This window comes from Canis lupus, chromosome 13, assembly GCF_003254725.2.
Source record: "Canis lupus dingo isolate Sandy chromosome 13, ASM325472v2, whole genome shotgun sequence".
NCBI lineage: Eukaryota > Metazoa > Chordata > Mammalia > Carnivora > Canidae > Canis > Canis lupus.
In genome coordinates, this window is record NC_064255.1 from 1,653,523 (window position 1) to 1,678,135 (window position 24,613).

At 32.9% G+C, this 24,613-nt stretch overlaps 1 protein-coding gene and 1 long non-coding RNA gene across 14 annotated transcripts in view; one reads left to right on the plus strand and one right to left on the minus strand.

Annotated features, from left to right (window-relative positions):
* The window catches only part of VPS13B (vacuolar protein sorting 13 homolog B), a 733,580-nt gene that overhangs the window by 414,368 nt on the left and 294,599 nt on the right, over positions 1 to 24,613 (plus strand). For all 13 annotated transcript variants that reach the window (XM_049093088.1, XM_049093083.1, XM_049093086.1 and 10 more), the window contains one exon: positions 7,053 to 7,164. In XM_049093088.1, coding sequence (XP_048949045.1) covers positions 7,053 to 7,164 — 112 coding nt within the window. The remainder of the gene's footprint in view (positions 1 to 7,052; positions 7,165 to 24,613) is intronic.
* Positions 7,071 to 24,116, minus strand: LOC125752374 (uncharacterized). Its single transcript, XR_007401760.1, has 3 exons — positions 23,862 to 24,116; positions 19,741 to 19,902; positions 7,071 to 7,206 (listed from the first exon to the last, which is right to left on the minus strand). It is a non-coding gene; the product is annotated as an uncharacterized LOC125752374 (long non-coding RNA).

A 24,613-nucleotide genomic window follows, 5' to 3' on the forward strand; every position in this document is an offset into this window, starting at 1 on the left:
TACAGATATCCTTTTGGTTAGTATAAAACCATTTATTGGGACGCCTGGGTGGCTCAGTGGTTGAGTATCTGCCTTTGGCTCGGGGCGTGATCCTGGAGACCCGGGATCGAGTCCCACATCGGGCTCCCTGTGTGGAGCCTGATTCTCCTTCTGCCTGTATCTCTGCCTCTTTCTCTCTCTCTCTCTCTCTCTCTCTCTCTCTGTGGAGCCTGCTTCTCCCTCTGCCTGTGTCTCTGCCTCTCTCTCTCTCTCTCTCTCTCTGTGTCTATCATGAATAAATAAATAAAATCTTAAAAAAAGCATTGATTTTCCTAGCCAGAGTGAGTTTCTGTAACTTCACTTAAAACAAGATATGTTAGTAAGCTTTTGTGATGTCCTGAAAGCTCTTTGTATTGTATATTTAATGTTTCCATTCAATAACTTTCTAATTATTTTCATTGGAATGTAAACAGTTGGTAAGACCAAAACTTTATTGAAAGCTAAGCAAAATAGTTTTATAGGAAATGAAAAGTTAGGAAGAGATGGAGAGAAATACAGAAGGAGGGCTTATGTAAAAACATTGGGAAAGGTCATGCACAGATGAGGAAGCAGAGCAGCCTATGTGACTGTGATGCTTTAGTACTGATGTATAAGTGTTCAGAAATTACAAATGACTCTCCAATTATAGGACCAAACTGCTCTCCAAATAGTAACTGCATGTTAACTAATCCGAAGTTGAATCCTTTTTCCTCTAATATCCCTAATGTTATTTTAATTTAAGGTTTCACACCTTAAATTTCAAATCATAAAATATCAATATTGATCACAGATAAAAAGAAAATAAACAAAATGCATATGTTTCATCTCCAATTTAAGTTTTGAAACTGGGCCTAGAATAAAAAGCAGTAGCAGTATGCTGCTTTCTCAAGATATGGCAGTTGGCTAAGACTTTTTAAATAGATGTTCAATAGTGTTTATAATGGTAAATCTTCCAGAATCAGACATAGCTGTTCCTCAATGTGCACATTTGATTTGCATTCAACTTTTGATTATTCGTGGTAAAATATCTGTTTGATGTACTGAATGATCTGGGATGTCTTTGATTGCTACTTGTTAATACAGGGAACATTTTCACAATGAATTGTTCTTTTATTTCAGTTAGATGTACATTCTAGAGCTCCTTTGAATAAAAATTTTGTTAACAATGTATGTGAGAGAAATTTACATGACAAACTTCATTTCATCATCCATGTCAGTGTCACGGCCCTTAAGTGGTCATCACTAGGAGGATTTTATTTATAGTGTTAAATGTTTCTTCTTAAGACAGCTGTTACCTGTAAAATGTAAATTATCTTGATCATTGAATTAGAAAGGTTTTTTTTTTTTTTATTGTGGTACATTGACAGTGTTTTACAACCATAACCACTATTTCCAAAATGTTTTCATCATCGCAAATAAACTCTGTTTCCATTGAGCAATAACTCTCCCAACCCTTGGTAACCTCCGATTTACTCTCTGTCTCTATGAATTTGCCTGTTCTGGGTATTTCATGTAAGTGGAATCATAAATATTTGGCTTATTTCATTTAGCATGATGTTTCTGAGGTCTATCCATATTGTTGAATGTATCAAAACTTCATCTTTACAGCTGGATAATATACATTTTATGGATGTGCCACTTTTTATTAATTTATATCTATCGCATGCCTGGGTTGTTTCCATCTTCGAGTTGGCTATTAATGGGTAATGCTGCCATGAACACAAGTATTTGTTGGAACCCATTTTCACTTCTTGTAGATATGTACATAGGAATGGAATTGCTGGATCATATGGTAATTCTGTATTAGAATTCTTTGTTTTTAAGAAACCTCTAGTCTATTTGGACACCTTTTTGACTAAGGCAGTGTTTGTGGTATTTTTGGAACAATAATGTGCAGGCATAACTGAGCCACTAAGAGGGCTCACTCTTAGTAAGGATGGGAGCATGTGAACACTGAGTACCTGAGCACCTGTGCAGTGAGGCAGAGATCAGAAGCTCAGTAGTTAACACTAGCTTCATGTTTCTGTCATACACAGCAGTGGTTCATAGAAACAGATTCTCTGCTTCACTGATTTGTGCACATGTCAGAAGGACTAAAAACCTGGCTATCTGAGAAAAGGGAGAGAAAACAGCTTTATTTCTTTTGCACTTTTTGCACTTTTGTCCTGTTTGTGTGGTGTTTTTTTGGCTTCGTGTGTTAAATTAAAAGTTTGAAATTTGCCATTCAGCTGCCGTAACTAGAAAAATCCCCCAATTGATTGTAATTGCAAAAATATTTCCAGACTTCTGCTTATTTTTATATTTCTCTCTTTTTTTTGGTGGTGCTTGTGGTGGGATTTTTAAGGTATAATTTCAAAATTCAGATGACTAAGTAGTTCCTAAGCAATAACCTTGAATAAGAGCATACAGAAGAGGGTGCATGTTGTTATGGCCATTTTGGAAAAGAGAGCCACTTTTCTCTGTGAACTTGTGGTAATTTTAATTCTCTGCTTATATACACTTTTTGCAATAAACACCTTTTTAGTGGCATTTTTTCATGACCGGTGAGAATGTATATAAATAAATTTCTAGCAAAAGGATCAAAAGGCATGTACCTTTAAAATTAGTTAAGGGATGTGAAATGTCAAGTTGCCCTTCTAAATAGCTGCACTAGTTTCCTGTTTCCTTAGTCTCATCCTAACAGAGTTTTCAGGTTTTTGTCAGGCTCATTAATGAAAAGTACACTCTTTTTCTAAATAGTTTCTCATCTTTTCTGTATCACTTAATAAGAGCTCTTTGTGTATTATCTTTTGTCTGGCCTACATTGCATTGCATACATCCGTTTTCTTTTTGTTTTTCTTTTGTTCCTTTTTTTTCCCCTCAGTTTCTGTATCTATGTCTATAGGTATATCTATATTTATATCTACATGTATATATCTTTACTTGTACCTCTATAGTTAACCCTTGAATAATGTAGAGGTTGGGGGCACTAACCCTCCCACACTCACAGTTGAAAATCCATGTATAATGTGTGACTTCCCAAAAACTTTTAACTACTAATTGCTTAGTAATTACCAATAACATAAACAGTGAGTTAACTCATATTTTGTATATGTATTATATGCAGTATTCTTAGAGTAATATCTTTCTCTTTACTGTTTTTCAGTATTTCTAGGTTGTACAGTTTGTTCCAAATTGTTACAAATCTCCAATTTTTTCCAGTATATTTACTTTTTAAAAATCTACATATAAATGGACCCAGCAGTTCAAATGCATGTTGTGCAAGGGTCAGCTGTACTTATTTATATATCTATGCTATCTCTGGAAAAGTAATGAATTTCCAGAACATGTGCCTGTCTGTAAAATACAGTTTTAAAAACGGATGCCAAAAGTTCAAAGATTTTGGCACATTCTATTAGATTTTTTTGACACTTTATCTTTCAGAGTTCCTACTCTTAATTCAAATGATCATAATTCACCCAAGAAAAAATTTTCAATGCAGTAAAATGCACATAACATAAAATTCACCATTTAGTCATTTTAAGTATAGACAAACTTTTAAATGTATATTTTATTTGGAAGATTGAATGTTTTCATTTAATACATTTTAAAAGATATAGTGTGGGGGCACGTGGGTGGCTCAGCTGGTTAAGTGTCAGCCTTCGGCTTAGGTCATGATCCTGGCTCCTGGGATTGAGACCCACATTTGGCTCCTAGCTCAGCTGGGAGCCTGCTTCTCCCTCTCCCTCTGCTGGTGCTCTCTCTCTCAAATTAATAAATAAAATCTTTAAAAAAATAAAAGATATAATCTGATTAAGGAAAACATGATTGAAGCAGCAATTACATTAGAAATAATATGATTACTTAACATGACTCCAGTAAAATCTAGTAACAGTCAAGAGCATATTCATTTTACTCCAGAAAGGTGTTACTTGAATAATATTTGTATCAGATTGAAGTATGTGTATAAATATGTTTTAATAAGTGTGATAGCATAGCTAATGCTCCTAAGTCTATCCTTCTCAGCAAAGCTATGTTATAAATGATATCTCCAAGCAGTATGTTCCTGGAGATCAGAGTTAATCAGCAAAATAGATGCAAGTATATTTCCCACTAATAAGCAGGACAGTCACAAAGTTACACTTTTTTTAACCTTCTTTCTGTCTTCAATTGCAAATATGGCAGTAACTGCTAAAACCTTTTATTGATAGCTTTGTGTAAGGTTGTCACTACAGTTATGACTTTCTAAAAGTATAACATTGCACAGTGACAAGTTCAAATACTCTTAAGACTTTAGATGTTTTACTGTGTCATTTTATTTCTTGTTGAAGTTAAGAAAATTATAAGCAACAATCTAATGTTATCTGATAATTGCAGGAAAATTTGGTTCTAAGCTTTTTGGTTTTTACTTAAGCTCATGATTTCAGATTTGTTCATAACATTTTCATTTTCAATAACACTCTCTTGCCCCAAGAAAAGATAAAATTTTTTGGATTTACATTTCACATTACATTAAATGTAAAAGCTTTTTTTAATAGTTCATGTGTAAAATCAGTTAATAATAAGAAAAATATATTTAACATTCTAATATTGTATTTAAATAATTTTGAAAGTCTGGTTTTCAAATTGAATATTGTATGCATTGTATGTAATCATTATCAAGATCCTGAATCTACAGGTGTCTGACTTCCAGTTTAAGCTATTTATTTCAGAATAGAGGACCGTTTTTTGGATCTAGTATGAGTCTTCTAGAGTAAGTAGTTCTGCATGAGGCAAAAAAAATTTGTCTAAATTTTTAAGCAAAGAAGGAAGGCATTCATTTTCATGTTGAAAATGCATCTAGAGGGAACATTTCCTCATATAGTCCAACTATTGAATGCAAGTGAAATAAACCAAAAAAGGGAAACTCATTTTTTTCTAATTATAAGGTAAGTAAAAAATTGAATAAAGGCATTTTTTGGTATATATACATATTTTATTTTTTCTTATATCTTAATGATAGATTTTGATAAGCTAAATACTTTCTATAATAAAATTGGTTATTTTTAGTTAGTTTGTGAATTATCTGCATTAAGTGCTTTTTTATTATTATAACTTTATAGTCAGTATAATCTAGTGAGAACACTTTTGGCTCTAACAGAAACAGAATTCTGTTCTTGGATCAGGCTTTGTATGTAACACCAAGTACGTCATTTTTCTTCCATATGTACCTCATTTACTGCAGTGTTTCTATTACATTTTAGACTTTCATATGGTGGGTAGTATCTGTAGCCTGGAAGAACAGTTAGCAAGTACACTAATTGCACTTTTGTGGTATGGTCCATTCTCCAGGCTTACTATTTATTGATTTAATTGATGCCTGCTGCTTAATCAGAGGTTTTACCCACATGGAACTGTTTGATAAGCTTGGCATAAAATGCAAGATCTGTGAAATGTAAACAGTGTTCATAGTATAAGGACCTATAATCAAGCCAGACCTCTAGTCATGTGAAAATAGTACAGCTGCATGAGAAGTAATTTCTATTTGATCTTTTTTTTTTTGCTGTGGATATTTAAAAGTACTATCTTTATTGTAGCATCCACTTACTAATATTTATTATGGTAACTCATCTCTTTTTTCCTCCTCCTTCTGTCCTTCTGACCCCCCACATCCCAGCTGTTTTGCCACTCCCTTTATGTACATCTTATTCTGGTTCCTTCGTTTCCTCAGTATCTTTCTTCTAACTTTTTCTGATTTTCTTAATTTTGACTTTCTTTTTTAGACTAATCTAAATCAGACCATATTGAGTATACTGCTGAAGCAGATGGAAATAATCTCTTAGCTTTTGCATTCTTTGGGCACCACAGTTTGCGAAATATGGATTGTATGCCTTTGTAGGCATGTTCTCTTCAGGATATTCCGAAGATCTTGTATCCAGTCCTTTTCTGTTCCATTTGTGGTGGATGATAGTTTCTTGAGAGAAATTATGAGTTTTCTCATAAAAGTATGTGTTTTCTTCAAAATCTAGAAAGTTGTGTATTGTTAGCAATCTTAAACATTTTTTTAAAATTTTAAACAGTTTTTAAACAGCTACTACAGTGAGATCATCTGTTGAAGAAGAGGAAGTAGAATTCAGTATAAATTAATGGGGCCATGAAGAACCCCTATCCATTTCAAATAGTTCTTAGAAGAGACATTAAATTGGCCAGTGATTTGTAGAAAAATTGGTGAACTTTATAAGATAAGAACATGTTAAAATAGGCCTTTACTCAGTACATACAAAGGATCAGAATTTATATATATATCATAAATATATATATATATATTTTAACTTTTTACTATTTTTGAGATTACTTACCTTAGTGATAGATTCCATTAGGAGGTAGAACTTTTACATAGCTGTGAAATTATTATTTCTCAAGCAATTTCACAGTAGAAATTACTAAAATTAAAAAATGCCTAGAAAGCAAGTTGAAATGTACATGTATAGTAAATGATTCCTTGGCTTTTTCTTTCTTCACAAACAGCCATTATGTTTCCTTTGGGTCTTCTGACACGTTATAGCTTAAAGTGATGTTACTGTGTGTGCGCATGTGTATGTATATATTATATTTATTATCTATTATGTAAATTTAAATGGCTTTGAGAATCTATTCCTGACTTTGTGGTAATATTTAATATATCTGTAAAAGTAATATATTTGTACACAGCAATGCAGCATTAAAAATCCCAGAGCTGACAGTCACTTGGGAGAAAAATATAGTAGTCTAAGATTATGAAATTTGATAAATATGACTACTTTAGCATTATATATATTTAATTCATGTGTTTTAATGTTGGGGTGGAGTTTTTTTTCTAGTTTCCATTTGTGGGTAACAGAAAACTGTTTAATGGGATATAAAGGAAATAGTTTTAAAACACATCAAATATTTTTATTTTTAACATTTTTTCCTTGTCCTCATGTGTTGGTTTTCATTTTAATGAGTATCTATCCATTATTCAAAGATTTCTCCTTATACAGTAAGTTACACACAGACCCACTATATACTTCATGAGTCTATTTCTTTTGTCACAGTTAATCAGACAGTAAAAGAAGACACCATGGTTTTGAAGATTGGCTCTGTTGCTATGGCTCCCCAAGCGGACAATCCTCTTGGCAGATCTGTCCTCAGGAAAGACATTTACCAGTAAGTTTATTTTCTTACATTCAATCTTGCAACAATTTCATCCTGTAAAGAAGTACACTGATCAATAAAACTTGCTTAGTGTGGCCTGTAGAAATACTTTTCATTCGGGATCTTTTGATATTTAAAACCAGGTTTTTCTGATTTCCTTCAGTTGTGGGTTTTTAAATTCATTCAGACAAATCAAGTATTTCTGTGAAGTGTTGATGAATAACAGAATGTAAGTACCGAGTGACCATAAAACTGAAGAAGCGCAGTTTGGAAAATTTTAGCAGACTTTAAATTTGACCAAATCTCTAATCACATAAGAAAATGAGGTTCTCTCTTGAGCTACCATATCCTGCTGTAGTCATGTTGAATCAAATTTCTTAATTTAACTATAAGCCATTATTTAAAATGTAGGACTGTGGATGTCCATATGGATCAAAGCTGTAAAGAAAAGCAAACTTCTAGGGAGAAATTTCACAGTAAACACTTTCTGTGAAAATGCCATGCTCTGGATTTTGTCACTGAGTATTTGCAAACCACACCAAGCATATATGGACAACTAAACTAGTGAGCATATGTAATCAACATGATAAAAATAATACATCATTCGTACTGAAGTTGGCACTGCTGCCAGACATAAAAGTACAGTTGCAAATAATACCAAGAGCGAAAAATCACAGAAATACTGATGTACTAGTGTCTTATGCATCCTGCTGGTCTGCTTCTCAGATGAGGTAGTGTCATTCTTTGAAAAATAAATTCCTACTGTTCTCTGATAAATGTTACTGTTAGGAAAGATTCTGATTTTTGTAATGTACTTACCACCTAGAGGTTGACAGCTATTTTTATTTTAAGAGGGGTCCTAGGGATTTTATTTTCTCAAATTTTTCTATTATTTGAATTGAATTATTACTTTAAGAGAGGTCCTAGGGATTTTATTTTCTCAAATTTTTCTATTATTTGATTTTTCTATTTTTGAAAAATTGATTATTTTTTCTTTTGAATCATATATCATGTTCTCTTTCCTGTATTTTTGTTGGTAGTTAATAGTATTCATCCTTTAAGTAAGGTTTTTTTTTTTTTTTTTGCTAGTTTATGTAGAGTCTCAGGATGTGAGAACTGAAGGAAGCCTTAGGAATTTTCTAATCCCACTGCCTTCTTTTATATATTAGGAAAGTGAGGATCCAGAAGAATAGTTGTCTCTAGTCAAGTAATGAATAGAGACAAGACCACAAATCATACCTTTTTACTCTCTTTAGGATCTAGAGAAAAGATTACAGTAGAATTCTTTCTGGGTGAAAATAATTTAATTTTCCAACATTTGAAAATTATTTCAGATATATTTGTCTTTTCTACCTCATTTGTCTACCACTTCAGAAGTAAGTGGTCCTCAAAGAGGGTCCTGCTTTACTTTTGGTGAAAGAAATATGACTTATCTTAAAACATCCTATCACCATCAATAAGAGGAATCCCTGCGGCGCCTGGATGGCTCAGTTAGTTAAGCGTCTGCCTTCAGCTCAGCTCATGATCCTGGGCTCCTGGGATCAAGCACCACATCGGGCTCCTTGCTAATTAAGCAAGGAGTCTGCTTCTCCTCCCTCTCCCTCTGTTCCCCCCATTTCCCCCCCCCCCCCCCCGCCACGCCTGTGCTCTCTCTCTCTCTCTCTCTCAAATAAGTAAATAAAATCTTTAAAAATAATAAAAATAAATAAAGTGAACCCCTAAGATACTTTCTTCCTCTACCCTCTCCACTTGCTGGCTTCTCAGCAGTCATTTTGTGGAGATGTGGCTTTCCTATGTTTGTTTGTCACTACACTCTTCCCATGGTCCTTGAACTGTTTTTCTTAGTCATTCTCCTTTACTTGTCATGTTTTCTTCATACGTGTTTTCTTCTCATTCTTTCCTTCTCTTTATGTATCTTTATTCTTTACCACCTCCTTTTCTATATTTCTTTTTGTTACTTTCTGCTTTCTTTCCTTATCTCATTTTCTGTTTCACTACTGAATTTTTTTGTAGAACATGGAAATATAATGTGAAAAAGTAAACTAAGTGTATAAATAAATATATATTTCCTCTTTAGACCCTCAGTGCCTCACATCCTGACTCATGGCAAAATATATAAAAATATGTACCAATTATACAAAGTACAGTAAAGGTACTTCATAGAATAAATGCCCCAATTTTTTTTATAATTGGCAAACCGACATGCACAGAATTTTTACACATTTTGCTAAAAAACATATACTTAACTAATGGCTGAGCATTTCAGAATCAATTTTGTATGAATTCCTTTCAGAGTTATTTTTAAATTTGTATTTCTATCACTTAGTCCTCTCCCTGAGTATACATTTAGATCATTGCATTCTCCTGCTCTCTTCCCATATGATTTACTTCCTCTTTCTTTTAATCTGCTCTGTGTGTTTTTCTTTCTGTCTTGGTTATTTTAACTTCTTCAACCTGATAAACATCATCTATAAAAAAAAAAAAAACCATAACTAACATAAGTTGATGGTGAAAAACTGGATGCTTCCCCACCTAAGATCAGAATATCTGCTCTCACTGCATCTATTTAGCATTAAACTAAAGGTTCTAGCTAGGGCAGTTAAGCAAGAAAAATGAAATAAAAGTCATCCAGGTTTTAAGGAAGAAATAAAACTCTTTTTGCAGGTAACTTAATCTTGTATATAGAAAATTCTAAGGAATCTACTGAAAAACTGTTAGGCAAATTAGTCCAGCAAGGTTGTGGATACAAAATATATAAAAATCAGCTCATACTTGCACTAAGCAGTGTTATCATTATTAAGAAAATAATTCCATTTATAATCTCATCAAAAAGAATCAAATACTTATAAATAAATTTACCAAAAGAAGTATAAAATTTATACTATAAATTTTATAGTATAAAACTATAAAACTATAGTTTTATAAAAACTATAAACTATAGTTTAGTTTTTATAACTAAACTAGAAAACTATAGAAAACTATATAGTTTTATAGTTTAGAAAACTATAAAACTATAGTTTAGAAAACTATAGAAAACTATATAGTTTTATAGTTTAGAAAACTATAAAACATGGTTGAAAGAAATTAAAGAAGATCTAAAATACATGAAATTATATCTCATGTACAGAGAAATTTTAAAAGATCTAACTATATGAAATTATATCCCATTTCCATAGATCAGAAGACTCACTAGTGTTAGACGGCAGTACTCCTGCAAATAATTTGCATTCAGCACAATCCACATCAAAATTTTAGCTAATTTCTTTGCAGAAATTGACAGGCTGATCCTAAAATTCATATGGAAATTATTCATATGGGAATTTGAGGGACCCAGAATAGCTAACACAGTATTAGAAAAGAAAAACAAAGTTGGAAGGCTCACACATCCTAACTTCAAAACTTATGATAAAACAATAGAAATCAAGACGATGGAGTACTGGCATGAAGATAGATATATAAGTCCATTAATAGAATTAAGATTCTACAAATAAAACCATCACATTCACTATCCATTGGTTTTTAATAAAGAAGCCAAGATAATTCAATGGTAAAGAATAGTCTTTTGAACAAATGGTGTTCAGACTACTCGATAATCAAATGGATTTCGACGTTTACCTTACACCTTACACAAAAATTACCCAATCTGGATTGGAGACCTAAAAGCCAAAAGTAAAAAAACACCCAGCGGTCATCAGCTGATGAATGGCTAAACAAAATGTGGTATACCCATACAAGAGAATATTAGTCTGCCATAGAGAGAAATAAAGTATATGTTATAACATGGATCCATCTTGAAAACAGGCAAAGTGAAGGAAACCAGACACAAAAAATCCACATATTATACCACATATTATAGATCCTATTTATACGAAATGACCAGAATAGACAAATCCCTCAAGACCATATAGAAGAGTGGTTGTTAAGACAGGAGAGAAGAATGACTGCTAATGGGATAATTTCTCTTTGGGATCATAATAATTGTCTGGAAGTAGATAGTAGTGATGTGCAGTGATTTGTACAGTGAGTACTTGTAAGAACCGTTGAAGGAAAAGAACGACCAGACCATGTCTAGATTTATCGGATCTCAGGGCTTTGATATTTGATTTTATGTATGACAAATACTATACTTTTTTTTATGAATTCAAATATTTGTATGCTCCTTTACTTTTCTAACAAAACTTGTTTTGAAAAATTCAACTTCAAAAAAAATGAATGAGGTATAGTTAGTATAATGAGAATATGCAAAAAACTGAATCATACACCTCAAAAAGATTTATTTTATGGAATGCAAATTATATCACAATAAAGCTGATTTATCTAAATCAAAGATTGATATCATAAAGAGATCCAGAGGAATTAAATTCCTGGGAGAGAAATACCTTTCCTAGGTGCATAGAGACTGGATGCTCTTTTTACCTTTGAAATTATTTGCCTTATCTGATGGTGGCAGAGGGATTTTTGTTGTGGGAAAGGGACATTTAATTGGACATACGGTCTAGAGTGACATGTTAGAGTCTGGAGTAACCCCAAACTCAGAGGCATCCACAGTGCCTTTTTTGAGTATTGGGTGGGGAAAGGAAGCTGATAAGAAGAAATTGAGTTTCTCAAAGTTTCACATTCCTTAGATAAAGTCCTATTAAAGGTGCACTATTCAATAAGGTAGTCACTAGCTATGTGTAACTCTTCTGCGTCTGAAATGTGGTTAGTCCAAACTGAGATGTTCTGTAACTATAAAATATACACAAGATTTTGAAGAATTAAGAAAATAAAATATCTCACTAATAATCTTTATATTATTTTATATAATATTTTTGATATATAGAGTTATTTACATTATTACAACTATTTTCCAGGTTTTTTTTTTTTTGAAACTTTTTTCAATGTGCTACTGGAAAATTTTATTTACATAAGGGACTCACAGTTTGGTTTGCATTATTTTTTATCAAATAGTGTAATTCTGTTGGGAGAGGCCTACAACAAATACAGGACAAGTCTTGCCTTAGGACCTTTGAAACGAGGTGCATTGAGTTTAGCTAAAATTGCAAACCAACCCCTGCCTAGCTAAGTTAATGATTGAATTGAAATTATTCCCTGCTTACCCACTATTCCTGGCAGGAAAAAGTGTACCTTCTCTGGGAGAAAATAGCATTAACTTGTTATAGTCTTTTTAAACATGATATCTAATATATAATCCAAAATTATAAGATATTAAACAGGCAAAGAAAATAGACCCATTACCAGGAGAAGATTTATCAAGTAGTAAAAGACCTGCATATGACTGAGATGTTGAAATTAGTAGACAGAAATCTGAATTAACTGTTACTAGTATTTTAAAGAAAAATGTTGAAAAGATGGAGATTTCATAGAAATGACATCTATTTAACATTCTAAAACTATTAATATCTAAAATTAAGGACTCACTGGATAGCTATAACAGCAAATGGACAAAGCAGAAGATAGGATTAGTAAACTTAGACATAGCTAAATAGAAACTACCCAAACTGAAACACAGAGAAGAGGAAAGAGGAAAAGAAAAGAAAGGAAGAAGAAAGAGAACAAACTGAAAAACATGTAGGTCATTGTCAAATGGTCTAATGTATGTGTAAGTAGAAGAAAGAATGGAACAAAAGGCATAACTTAAAGGGATAACTCTTGAGAGTTTTCTAAAATTAGGAGTAGTCATTAACCAGTAGACCCTAGGAACCCAGTACCCTATCCTCAATATAAACAAAACAAGTGTAAGGAAAACTACATCTAGGCAGAATATGGTCAAATTCCTGAAAATCAAAGATAAAGAGACTCCTCTCCTTGATAGGCTAAGGGAGAATGAGAGAGAATACAACACCTACCTCACCCAATACAGCTTTCAAGGCCTAAGACAGTACTTGGGAGAGAGGAGATGCTTTTATCTTTAATAAGGTTGAATATTTTATATATATAGGCACCAGGGTGACTCAGTTAGGCACCTAACTCTTGATTTTGGCTCAGGTCATGATCTCAGGGTCATGAGATCGAGGCCCGTTATTAGGGTCTATGCTGGGTCCGTAGCCTGCTTGGGATTCTTCTCCCTCTGCTCCCTGCCCCTGCTGCTAAACTTAAAGATGAGAAACTAAGGGACGTAGGACCATTCCTTAATTTTTTTTTTAATATTTTATTTATTTACTCATGAGAGACACACAGAGAGACAGAGACAGAGGCAAAGACAGAGGGAGAAGCAGGCTCCATTCGGGGAGCCAGATGCGGGCCTCCATCCTGGGTCTCCAGGATCACACCCTGGACTGAAGGCGGTGCTAAGCCACTGAGCCACCTGGGCTGCCCAGGACCATTCCTTTAAATACTTGGCCTATCATATGTCACAGTGAATAGTTTTCTTCATCCTGAAGCTGAGAACAGATCAATATTAAATTAGTGGATATCACAGTGACACTAATGGCAGCTCAATAGAATGAAGATCTTTTAGTTATAAAAGTCTAAGTGGGGCTATTTGTTCATTGTTCATTATTTAATGTTTTTTTATGAGCTTACTGTGCATTAGGCACTTTTCTAGGTATTGGGTATATGTCAAGACAAAGAAAATCCCTGTTCTCATGGAATTTTAATGGGGGAGAGAGAAACAGTTACAAATTAATGAATGAATGTTTTCATATATTATAAAACATGGGAAGAAGATAGGAAATGGGGGTTAGAGATGGACATCATAGCCTAAGAGAGGATACCTCACTGAGATAGCACAATAATCCTATAGCAGGAGGGTGAAAAAGCCAGTGACAGCTGAAGCAATATCTACCTGAGGCAGTGTGGTAGCCTACAGTAAGAGACTTGGAGGAGCCTCTAGGCCATTGTGAAGAGTTTGGCTATGATTTTGAGTGTGATGTGGTTATGGGGGAAAGTCATCCACACATATAAAATTTTTAAGTAATGGTTTTGTTGTTTACCAGATATCTACTTGCAAAAAGAAATGAAGGCATCACCAGCAGGGACTAAAAATGTACATTTGAAAAGAGGTGAAATATGCCTTTAAAGTAAAGAGAGTCACAGTGCCAAAGAACAACTGGGAGTTTGATATTGATCCCTAATGGAGTCATGTTAAAGATTATTTCTGTTATTTGTATTGACTGAATATGGGATATGAATGAAACCTTTCTGATTTTTGAAGGGTTGATTTTTTTCATCAGATAAGAAGCCCTCAGGGGGTTAGCTGGAGGAGTGGCAGGATCCAACTTATATTTAAGCAGATAATCCAAGGCAACATATGAAGAATAGACTGCAGGCAGGGAAATGCAAGGGTCTGTGACTGTTGCACTAATGTTGGCAGGCAATGATGGTGGTTTGGCTGATGGTAATGGCTATGGAGGTGATGAGAACTGGTCAGATTCTGGAGATAGGTTAGAGGTAGAGCCAGGAGAAACTGCAGGTTGATTACACATAGGATTTTTGATGAAGGAGCTAAGGATAATTCAGTTGTATGGCCTAAGCAACTGGAAGGATGAAATTAACTGAGGGAAGGAAAACTGCGGGAGGATTTAGTTTGGGGTTTGGCAGGTGGAGATCAGGCATTTAGTTTTTAAAATGTTGATTATCTTAGAAGGTACTGAGCCTCCCCACTACTGATGTCATGGAAGCTGATCAGCCGTGTAAAAGGCTTAGAGGGGTTAATATGCATACAAATCACCTGGGGATGTGTTCAAATGCAGGTTTTGACTTGGGAGGTCTGGAATTGGGCCTGAAATTGCACATTTCCACCAAGCTCCCAAGTGATGAAGTAGGACACTAATACTGGGTGATGCCGATGTGCTGCTTCAAGGGCCATACCTTGTTTATCAGATTAGATTAATGGTTTCCAAGTCTTTCAAACAAAGATTTTTTAAAAATATGTTTTAATAAATGCTAACAGTTTTTAATGCCGAAAAATCAAATATTGTGAAAAGTTCTATGACAGCAAGTAAGTATCCTCCATCTCCACACTTGCCTGCTCCCTAGCAAGAACCCCCTCAGTGGAGTCTTTTTTTTTTTTTTTTTTAAGTTCAAAATTTTTACAGAATTGCAGTTGATAGTAGTTGTTAATTTTGGAATCTATGATTCAGAAAATGTAAAATAAAACTTGTATGTAATTACTAATACCTTATATGAATTTGCACTTTATTACTCTCAAAGATCTGATCCACTAGAAGACAATAGAACATATATACTTGTTACTTACTCAGTTTCATACCCAGCTCTATTTTGTCATGAGTTCCTCTTTTGACCCTCTTCCCTCTTGACCTACTTCTTCCTTTCCTACTGATCTTCCTATCTTCCAGCTGCTAATTCCTGGACAAGATCATCTTCCAGTTTCCTTTCACCTCATTCTGAGATTCTGCTATAATGTGTTCAACTATTTTTTCCCTGCCGTATGTACAGTCTGGCCAGTTAGATTTTCCTCTCTCTTTCATATCATTCCCTGAGAGATGTCGAGGTTCTTGACTTTGCTAAAAGAGCAGCACAGAAACACTTAAGGATAAAAGGTTATAAGGGCAGATTTTTAAAGAAATTACCTGTGCTGAAAAGTGTTCCTTCATAGGCTGAAATAAGGATTATGATGAAGTAAAATGTTTTAAATGTGTTTGCAACTAAAGCACATTACTAATAAGAATAAAATTGTTTACTCTTTTCTTATCTAAATGGTTACATATATTTTTAGAAACTCAGCGTTCTTCAAATGCTAGTATATCATCTGCAGCTTATTAACTGTAGTGTTTATGATTATTTCTATTGGAAATGAAATACATATCAATCAAGACCTTACACCATTCTATAGAATAATTGTTATAGTAAAATTAAATTGGATTTACATTATTTTTTACCTCCTAGGACTTTTTTAAAAATTTCATTGATTGTGATCCGAATTCAGTCTACAAGTAATTTGACTTGATTTTCATTGTTTTTAAATAATTTTAAGTAATTTTTTTAAATAAGAAAAATAAATAGCTCTATATCAGTCATTAGAACAGTATCAATTGTTGAGACACTCCTGCTGTCACAATGCATGTATGTATGCATGCATGCATTAGTTCATTTATTAAATATTCATTGATTATCTCCGTTACTCAGAAATCTGAGTGCCTACAATGTGCTTGACACCAACGATACATGTTTTTGACTAGAACTTAATGGTACCTCTCTTCATTGAACTCAAGACCTCAACCACATCATTTGAGTAAATGAAACTACATTATGAAGCTCTGATAGATTCAATAGCATAATAATTCACACTGTCTACAACACCTCCCACAGTGCCTTGATTAATGAAATAAGGAAAATCAGAAGTTATGAACTTGTACCCTAAACTTTTTCATGGTCTCATTTTTATTGTCAGTGTCCTTACAGCATCATGTCTTACATCTTCTGAAAATTATTATATGAGGAAAGAACAATTCCAGAAGTTCCATCCAGATTTGTAGTTTTCACAGTAAGGAATAGAGAAAAGTTCTTCATTTCCATTCAATGATTTTTTTTTTTAAAGTAGAAGTAAGGATAGAAAGATTAACAGTTATTCATGAGTCTAAGTAAATATATTACTTTTTCAGGACATTTTAATGGTGTATTTTCTTTTTATATTCCAAATTTTAAAAATTGTTTGCAATTTAGTTTATCATTATTCAGTAATCTTGTTATCAAATTAAAATATGAAAAGTTAAAATAAGATTTTTAAAAATAACACAAATTATTAGAATGATACCTTTAAACCTATCTTAAGGTTTTTAAAATAAAAGTACCCTAGTGTTCATTCTTTTAGTTAAATAATACTGAATTATGTGCATAGAAAAGAGAGTTCTGGTGCTTATTCTGATTGCTGACCACTTCCTTATTCTGTTAATAGTTAAGCTGACGCTTTTTTAGACCATTTCTGTGTGTAAGAGAGAGAGAGAGAGAGAGAGAGAGAGAGAGGCAGAGACGCAGGCAGAGGGAGAAGCAGGCTCCATGGAGGGAGCCCAACGTGGTCACGCCCTGGGCTGAAGGCGGTGCTAAACCGCTGAGCCACCCGGGCTGCCAAAAAGTAGTTTTTAAATAGTACTTTGATCTACATCTAAAACAGTTCAAAAACAGGCAAGCATTTCTAAATATGATGACACTGAAGGATACCCACAATATATTATTGAGTTAAAACAAATTCAAACTGCAGGACATTACACAGACGCTATTATTTAAGTAGAGACAGTCTCTCTCTCTCTCTCTCTCAGTCTCTCTCTCTCTCTCTCTCTGTGCCTCTCATGAATAAATAAATCTTAAAAAAAAAAAAAGACTACCTTTTTGACTCTAACCAACAAAATGTTCTCCATTATCAGAAAGCTTTGTGTGATAGCTTTTGTAGAACATACTGTGACCAATACTTTAAAAATCTTATTTGGTGTTCAACACTGTTAATACAAAAAAATTCCCCCAAATCCTTTCTGTCTTTTAATGTCTCACTTAAATCCTTCTCTTTTTTGAAAACTTCCATAATCATTTTATTAGAATGTCTTCTTTCTTTGGCCTTCTATATCCATGCCTGACCCACCATGAAGTAATTAATCACTCCTGGGTCACACATAAAATGTTAGAACGTGATCTCATTGCCCATGCTCTTTGCCACTGCATTTTGCTGCATAACTGAGTTTTTTGTAAGACACTAGCTTCAATTTAATTTACAGTTGATTACAGTTTAACTTAACCAGAGTATGACTCTAAGTTTGATCTTAATTTTTTTGAAGTTTTGCATTCACATTTCATTAAATTTTGTCACTGTTTATATTTTAGGTGTTTTTTCCTTCTGACAACATTCTTGTTAACAGCGAGTAAATTGCATAAACTAATAGGCAACAGTTTTAGTGCATTTTCCTTAGCTTCCCTAAAATATTCCATTCTAGAATACACTTAATATTATAAGTATTAGAAAAAAAATGTTACAGACATTAGAACTATAATTTACAATGAAAACTCCTATAACACTAGAGTTTGAGTTCTTTGGTCTCTGGGAGTACCTGAACATACAATCTATGTTAGATGATTTAATCTATTTTAAAATAATTTTCATTAGGCTCTATCTACTTCATACTACATTGAATCTACAGAAAATGACTCCCCTTTAACATGCCAATCTAATAATTTTGATTGTTATCGAGCTTTCTAGTACATCTATTAGCTCCAAAATGAGTCATGACCAGATATTTTGAGTATTAATGTTGATTTGCTGATTAATAAGCTCTATTTATGTAATTTTTATTTCATAAGAGATTTTAAATCATTCTAAAACATAAATCATTCTCTTTATGTTAGTATAATTTAATTATTTCCCTAGTTCTGTCTCAGAATTATGAAAGAGATGGAAAAAAATTAAAACTTGTTTTTCTTTGTTGTATTTCTCTTCTTCCAGAATATTCACACAAGTCATAACTTTTCTCTGAATTGTGTAGAAGAAACTATTGCTTTTCTTATTTTAAAATAACTATGTACAAAAAAAATAAAATAACTATGTACAAAACAAATAAAAAAATAACTATGTGCTATTTGTTCACATGTATTTTTCATAGGCCAAAATTATATCAAGTTGAGTAAGTATATTTTTATAACAATAGAATTTACTTCATACTTTTTTCCAAAACATTTTGGTAAAAGTATCTTAAATTATTCAAACAGATTTTTAATTACAAACTTTCTTAATGTTCATCTTGTACTTAAGAGAACTATATTATTCTTATAATTTTACATTTGTGAACTTCTGCATACAACTTTTGGTTCATGCCATAAATATTTGTGGGTCTTCTGATGTCCCTTCTGGGATTTTATCTGTGACTAATTTATCCCATAGCTTTTTAAAAACTTTGTCGGTTGGTAAATTTTTCACCCATTTCTTCTTTGCAGACATTTGTTAATCCTTTTTGGTGCATTCAGTACTTAATAGACTTGAATCTAGTATTGGGTTTCAGTTTTTCTCCATAGAGAATTTAATTCTCTTAAAAATTGTCTACAAGCAGTATATGAAACCTTCCTGGTAATTTCAGCTAACTTTGTAAAGACATCTTTCATAAATGAGGTTGTTGACAGGTCTATCCTATCTGTAGCAGTTTCATTTTTGGAATTTTACTTTTAAAGAATTATAAAAGTTGGGGGAGCTGATTCATTTTCACTCTTAGAAGACTTGCATTAGTAGTACTCCTCCAGCCTTATATACAGAAATTATTTTCTGTTTATTGCTTTCTTATGGACAACTTTTGTATTAGTGGTTGCTGTCCATTTTTCACTGTGAGCCTGATGCGCTACTACCAATACAGTTAAGAGTGTGAAAACATGCTTTGTTCTTATATAGTTGATGAGAAAACTTAACTTTCATTACAAAAATTCATTTTATGACTAAATTTTGGTAGCATAAATGTTCAACACACACAAAGAAATGCATTTTCTAAATGGAAGCTTTACCAGAAGCTTGTTAAAGCAGAATTTTTTTTAACTACTGTAAAAATGTCTTAATTTTTTATTGACTTTAGTGTACAATCACATAAATATTTTTTGAATCATAGTTTACTAAAATTCAAGAATCAAGTATTTAAGATTTTAAATAAGTAGGGATACCTGAGTGACTCAGTGGTTGAGCACCTGCCTTTGGTCCAGGGCGTGATCCTAGAGTCCCAGGATCAAGTCCCACATCGGGCTCTTTGTGTGGAACCTGCTTTTCTCTCTGCCTGTGTCTCTGCCTCTCTCTTTCTGTGTCTTTCATGAGTAAATAAATGAAATCTTAAAAAAAAAAAAAAAAGATTTTAAATAAATAGACCTTGATGCAATCCAAGATGTAGACATTTGCCTGCAACAGAATTATTTCACCTACTCTAAAACCTTGGCAATGTCTTTTTGTACTCTTTTAATCTTCTAATGGTTATTCTGATTTCCCAAAAGGTTAACGTTACCAATATGAAATAGCATTAATTTGATGTAACCAATGAAATTCATGGTTGAGATTAACTCAATGTTTTATTCTTGTTTTATGTGTATATTTCAACAATATATATAGGCCCAAGTAATTGCTAATTGAAACATATCATCAATAGAAATTCATAGATGAGATTAACATCCTTTCAAGGATGAGCTTATCATCATGGAAAATTGTACATGTATGCTTTTAAAAATTATGCACAAATTTTCTTTTTCTGGAAATATTAACAGCTTTCTTTATTCCTAATGAGTATGCAGCTTAAGCTGTGGTGTTTCTCCTCTATATTTTTTTACGGTTTCACTTAAAACCTAGGTTACTTTCTTTATTAACTCAGAGCTGTACTTTCCAAATACATAGTAAAGATTAAATTTTACAAATCTTTACAAAACTGTACCCCTCCCCTCCCAGCCTTTAATTTATTTCTAATTTTCTTTCTATATGAATGTTCTCAAAATAACCATTGTTTTGGTTTCATGCAAGGTATGTTTCATATCTAGTAACATTATGTCCCTAATCCTGTAATGCTTAGTGTTGGTTTCAGATAACTCTCTTTTAGCAAATCACAGAGATTTGGGATAGTAGGTATTTAGAGTAACTTGCCTAAAAGCTTTGTTCAAAATTACTATTGGCAGACTTTAGTCCCTGTCCTGTTCTTCAGCTGATCTAGTATGAAGGCCTTGGATTTATATTTGGGCTTCACTAAAGTAACTGTGTTTTCTGTGGCTTCCTGTAGCAGGATGTAGGTTTCCATCAATGTATTTCTCTTTGTTGCCAAAAGCTACCTCAAAACCGTGTTGAAATGACTCTAAGTTTTACTGTCATAGACTTTGGAATGTATTTAGCCCTTTTTTATTGATGTTTTTGTTGCTTTCCACTAGAAATTCATGTTGGAAAAGAGCTATAGAATAATAGAATATGTTTAGTTTCACATTATAAGAGTGTTTTATTATAAACTTGGAAAATCTATTTCCTATTTCTTTCAGATACATTTTGGTTATATAAAGTGTGCTGGATATGTAATATATGCATTTCTGATTGTGTATTTTCATTGAGGCACTAATGTTATCATGTGAAATTATTATCTCAACACTTCTGGGCTGAGAGACAAGTGAGGAAAGCATAGTTTACCTTTAAGATACATTTCCAGAATTTATGAATTATGATGACTGTTTAACAGAACCCTTGACTTTCAAGACCATTCTTTAAAGAATAGTAAAAATTGCTATTCTCTAAGTGTCTGATGTAAAGGAAGAATTAATTACATTTTTTCGTATTAAAAACAAAGGTTGAATATTATTACTGAAAAGTAACCCTCATGTTTATTCTCATAGTTATCCATAGAATGTACCCTATTCATTACCCTGAAAGGATTAAAGAGGAGACACAGAGGCTAGAAGATAGATGGATAAGTAAATAGATTTTTAAAAATCTGGAGGTGCCTAGTTGGCTCAGTTGGTAGAACATGCAGATTTTTTATCTCAGTGCCATGAGTTTGAGCCCCATGTTGTGCCTTAAGCTTGCTTAAAAACAACCCTTTACTAGCTTTGAGTTAAAGAAACTACTTGTAAATGTGAGCTATAGTGTTTGTTTTGTAATTAAAATTTGAGGAAGACCCCCTTTTACTCTGTGTTGACTTCTGTGTGTCTATTTTCAACCAACCCCTTTTTATCCTCTCTATATAGTAACTAATTAGAAAGCATCTGTGCAGTACTTTAGTATGTATGATTAATAATAAATTACCTCTTCACATTGTGTAAGAAGACTTGCTAACCCCAAATAAGATGCTACTACCCCAGAAATACTTGGTGGTTTTTTTTTTGCATGAAAGTAAGTTTTCATGTCCTAAAGTACCAAGTTAAACAACAGCTATTAAATACAATTATCTTAATTTCTTATATTAGTCTGTATTCACTGAGATCATTGTCCCAAAGTAAACAGTCCAATTGTACCTATTTTGTGTGCTAGAAATTCTTATCTTCTGAAGAACTGTGCCCTCTGTCTGAAGACAGATATTTTCTCAATCTGAAATACTTTTCTTACCCATCATTTTTAACATTGAGCTTTGAGTGAAAACTAGATACCTGCAAATTATTCCACATTGATAAAGGTAATAAAAAATGCAAATGTGATCTCAAAATAGACACAAATTAGAAAATAGCTAATTTTATTCTGTCTTGTAATATTTTCATATCTTTATTTTATCTTGAGTTATAACTTAAATTCAGGGGAGTGCATTAATTATTTGTATAAGCTTAATGAACTTTTACATATGTATATAGCCATGGTAACACCACCCAACACTCCAGAAACTTTTCCTCATTCCCATCCCACCCAGTCCCCTCCACTCCAAAGATAATCATTATTTGGACCTCTGTAATCATAGATTATTTTTGACATAACTAAATGTTAAAATGGATTTTAAGTTGTGAAAACTTCTTTTTCTCCAGAGCTTATGTGTAAATCAACATAGTTTCTGACCTAATATCAAATCATGCAATTGAAAAAAAATGACTTTGATTAGAATTAAAGTACAACTTTTAATTTCAGTTGGTCATCCTTAATATCAAATTGCATATTCATTCACTCTGATAGTTTCCATATGAATCATTAATGAATGTAAGGAAAACATAAAAACTCCATATATGAAGATTAAAAGTTTTTATTAGTAAACATCTCTATTCATTAGGTAGATTCCTAGGATACACTTTAATAGCTATGGTTAAAAGGGAAGCTTTTGAACAATTTCTATGGATTTTATTTATTGCTACAGTTATTTAGTATAACTTATCATACACATAATATGACTTTTGTACATCATAGAGTTTATAGCTTCTCAAAAGGAAATGTCACTTTGTATTCCAGGACTCCATTGTCCTCTAGCTGAATTGAGTGTCATCCAGGTATGGGTTTGATAAACTGACACAACAGTGAAAAGAATCCCTGTCCCATGTCAGCTTATCAAACACACTGTGGACAGCAGGTCTTTGGCATTAAACACATTCCCAGTCATTTAGGTTCTGAATAGAAGTCATGAAGCTCATGTTCAGTGAAACACAACCTCAGTATTTCCAGGTGATTTTAAAGAACACCTGATAAAACTGAGGTATAGTACCACAAAACTTGAAGAATTATGCAATAACTAGGAAACAATAATATGCATAGAATTAAAGAATTTCAATGCCATTGTTTCAGTGTGGTGACAAAGTAATAGTAATGAAATATACAGTAATTCCTTAATTCATTCTGTTAAACAGTATCAAATTATCCTGAAAACATATTTATACTGTAGAATAAAACAATGAAGTCAAGTATTTTTTTAAAAATCTTAGTTAATGCCAGAACAGATATCTCTTGGGGCAAGTTATCCTTTCATCTGGATCTGTCACTGTATTTTTCCAACTTAATTTATTGCAAAGTGTTCACCTTAGAAATTTAGCAGCCTTCATTCTACATAGTATGCCAGATTGATTTGTTCAGTTTCCATGTTAAATATGGGCATATTAAAAAGAAAATTTTTAAATTTATTCTTAGCACCATAAATATATTCTAATGAAAAGTTAACGTACAAGATGATGTAGGTCAAAACATGTTTACTTACATAATATTTCACTTTATTTACATCTTTCAAAATAAATAGTTAAATCAGTAATATTTATGAATGAATTTGTCTGAGATTACATCATAAAAATGTGGAAACATTTTTTTAGGTTTGTTTTCTTTTTTAACCCCACAAAGAAGAAATAGCATGATGCAGTTACAGTACCTCATCAGTGGAGCTCCCTTGCCATGCTGCAAGGACAAATGGAGCGCAGCAGTGCTGAGCAGAAGGTGCTCTCCTCTTTGGATAAAACTGCAGTCTCCAAAGAGCTTTTTTAAGTAGGGACTACTTTTAAATGTGTCTGGTCACCTCAAAGGGATATGTAGAGCATTTCCTGCCAGTAGGATTAGAGGAAGGAAGCATCAGGCCAAAATGTTTGATGTGTGATGTACTGTAATTCCTTTCATGTGTTCAGTGGCTTTTATATGTTGATCAATGTTCTGCTACCAATTGTGACCCTGGTGTGGTCCAGGTCATTAAAGTTCTACATTCCTTAATGTATAGGGTCATTAACTATACCTAGCAGCATTATTATAATTAAGGATACTGTTTTCTTTTAAATAACCACCTCTCATTTTCATTAAAGTATTTATTTTTCATAATTGGATAATCCTCCTAGGGACTGATTCCCATGGAAGAGATGAGTCAGTATTGAAGACTGCCAGTACTAACATCACTATGGATACATCTCTATGATTCCTCACTTTGCATTGTACCTGGTTTTTAAATCAGCATTTTCTTCTCACAGTAAAGTTCAAGAAGGAAACTAGCTTTAGGATGTAGTTTTCGTGGGTGTGTGTATCTTTCAGGCAGTAAGAATAAGTATTGACAAAATTGCTATCAGCAATATTATATATCTTTAATGAAACAAAATTGACTATTACAGGTGTTCTTTACTCTTCTAGGATCATATTTTC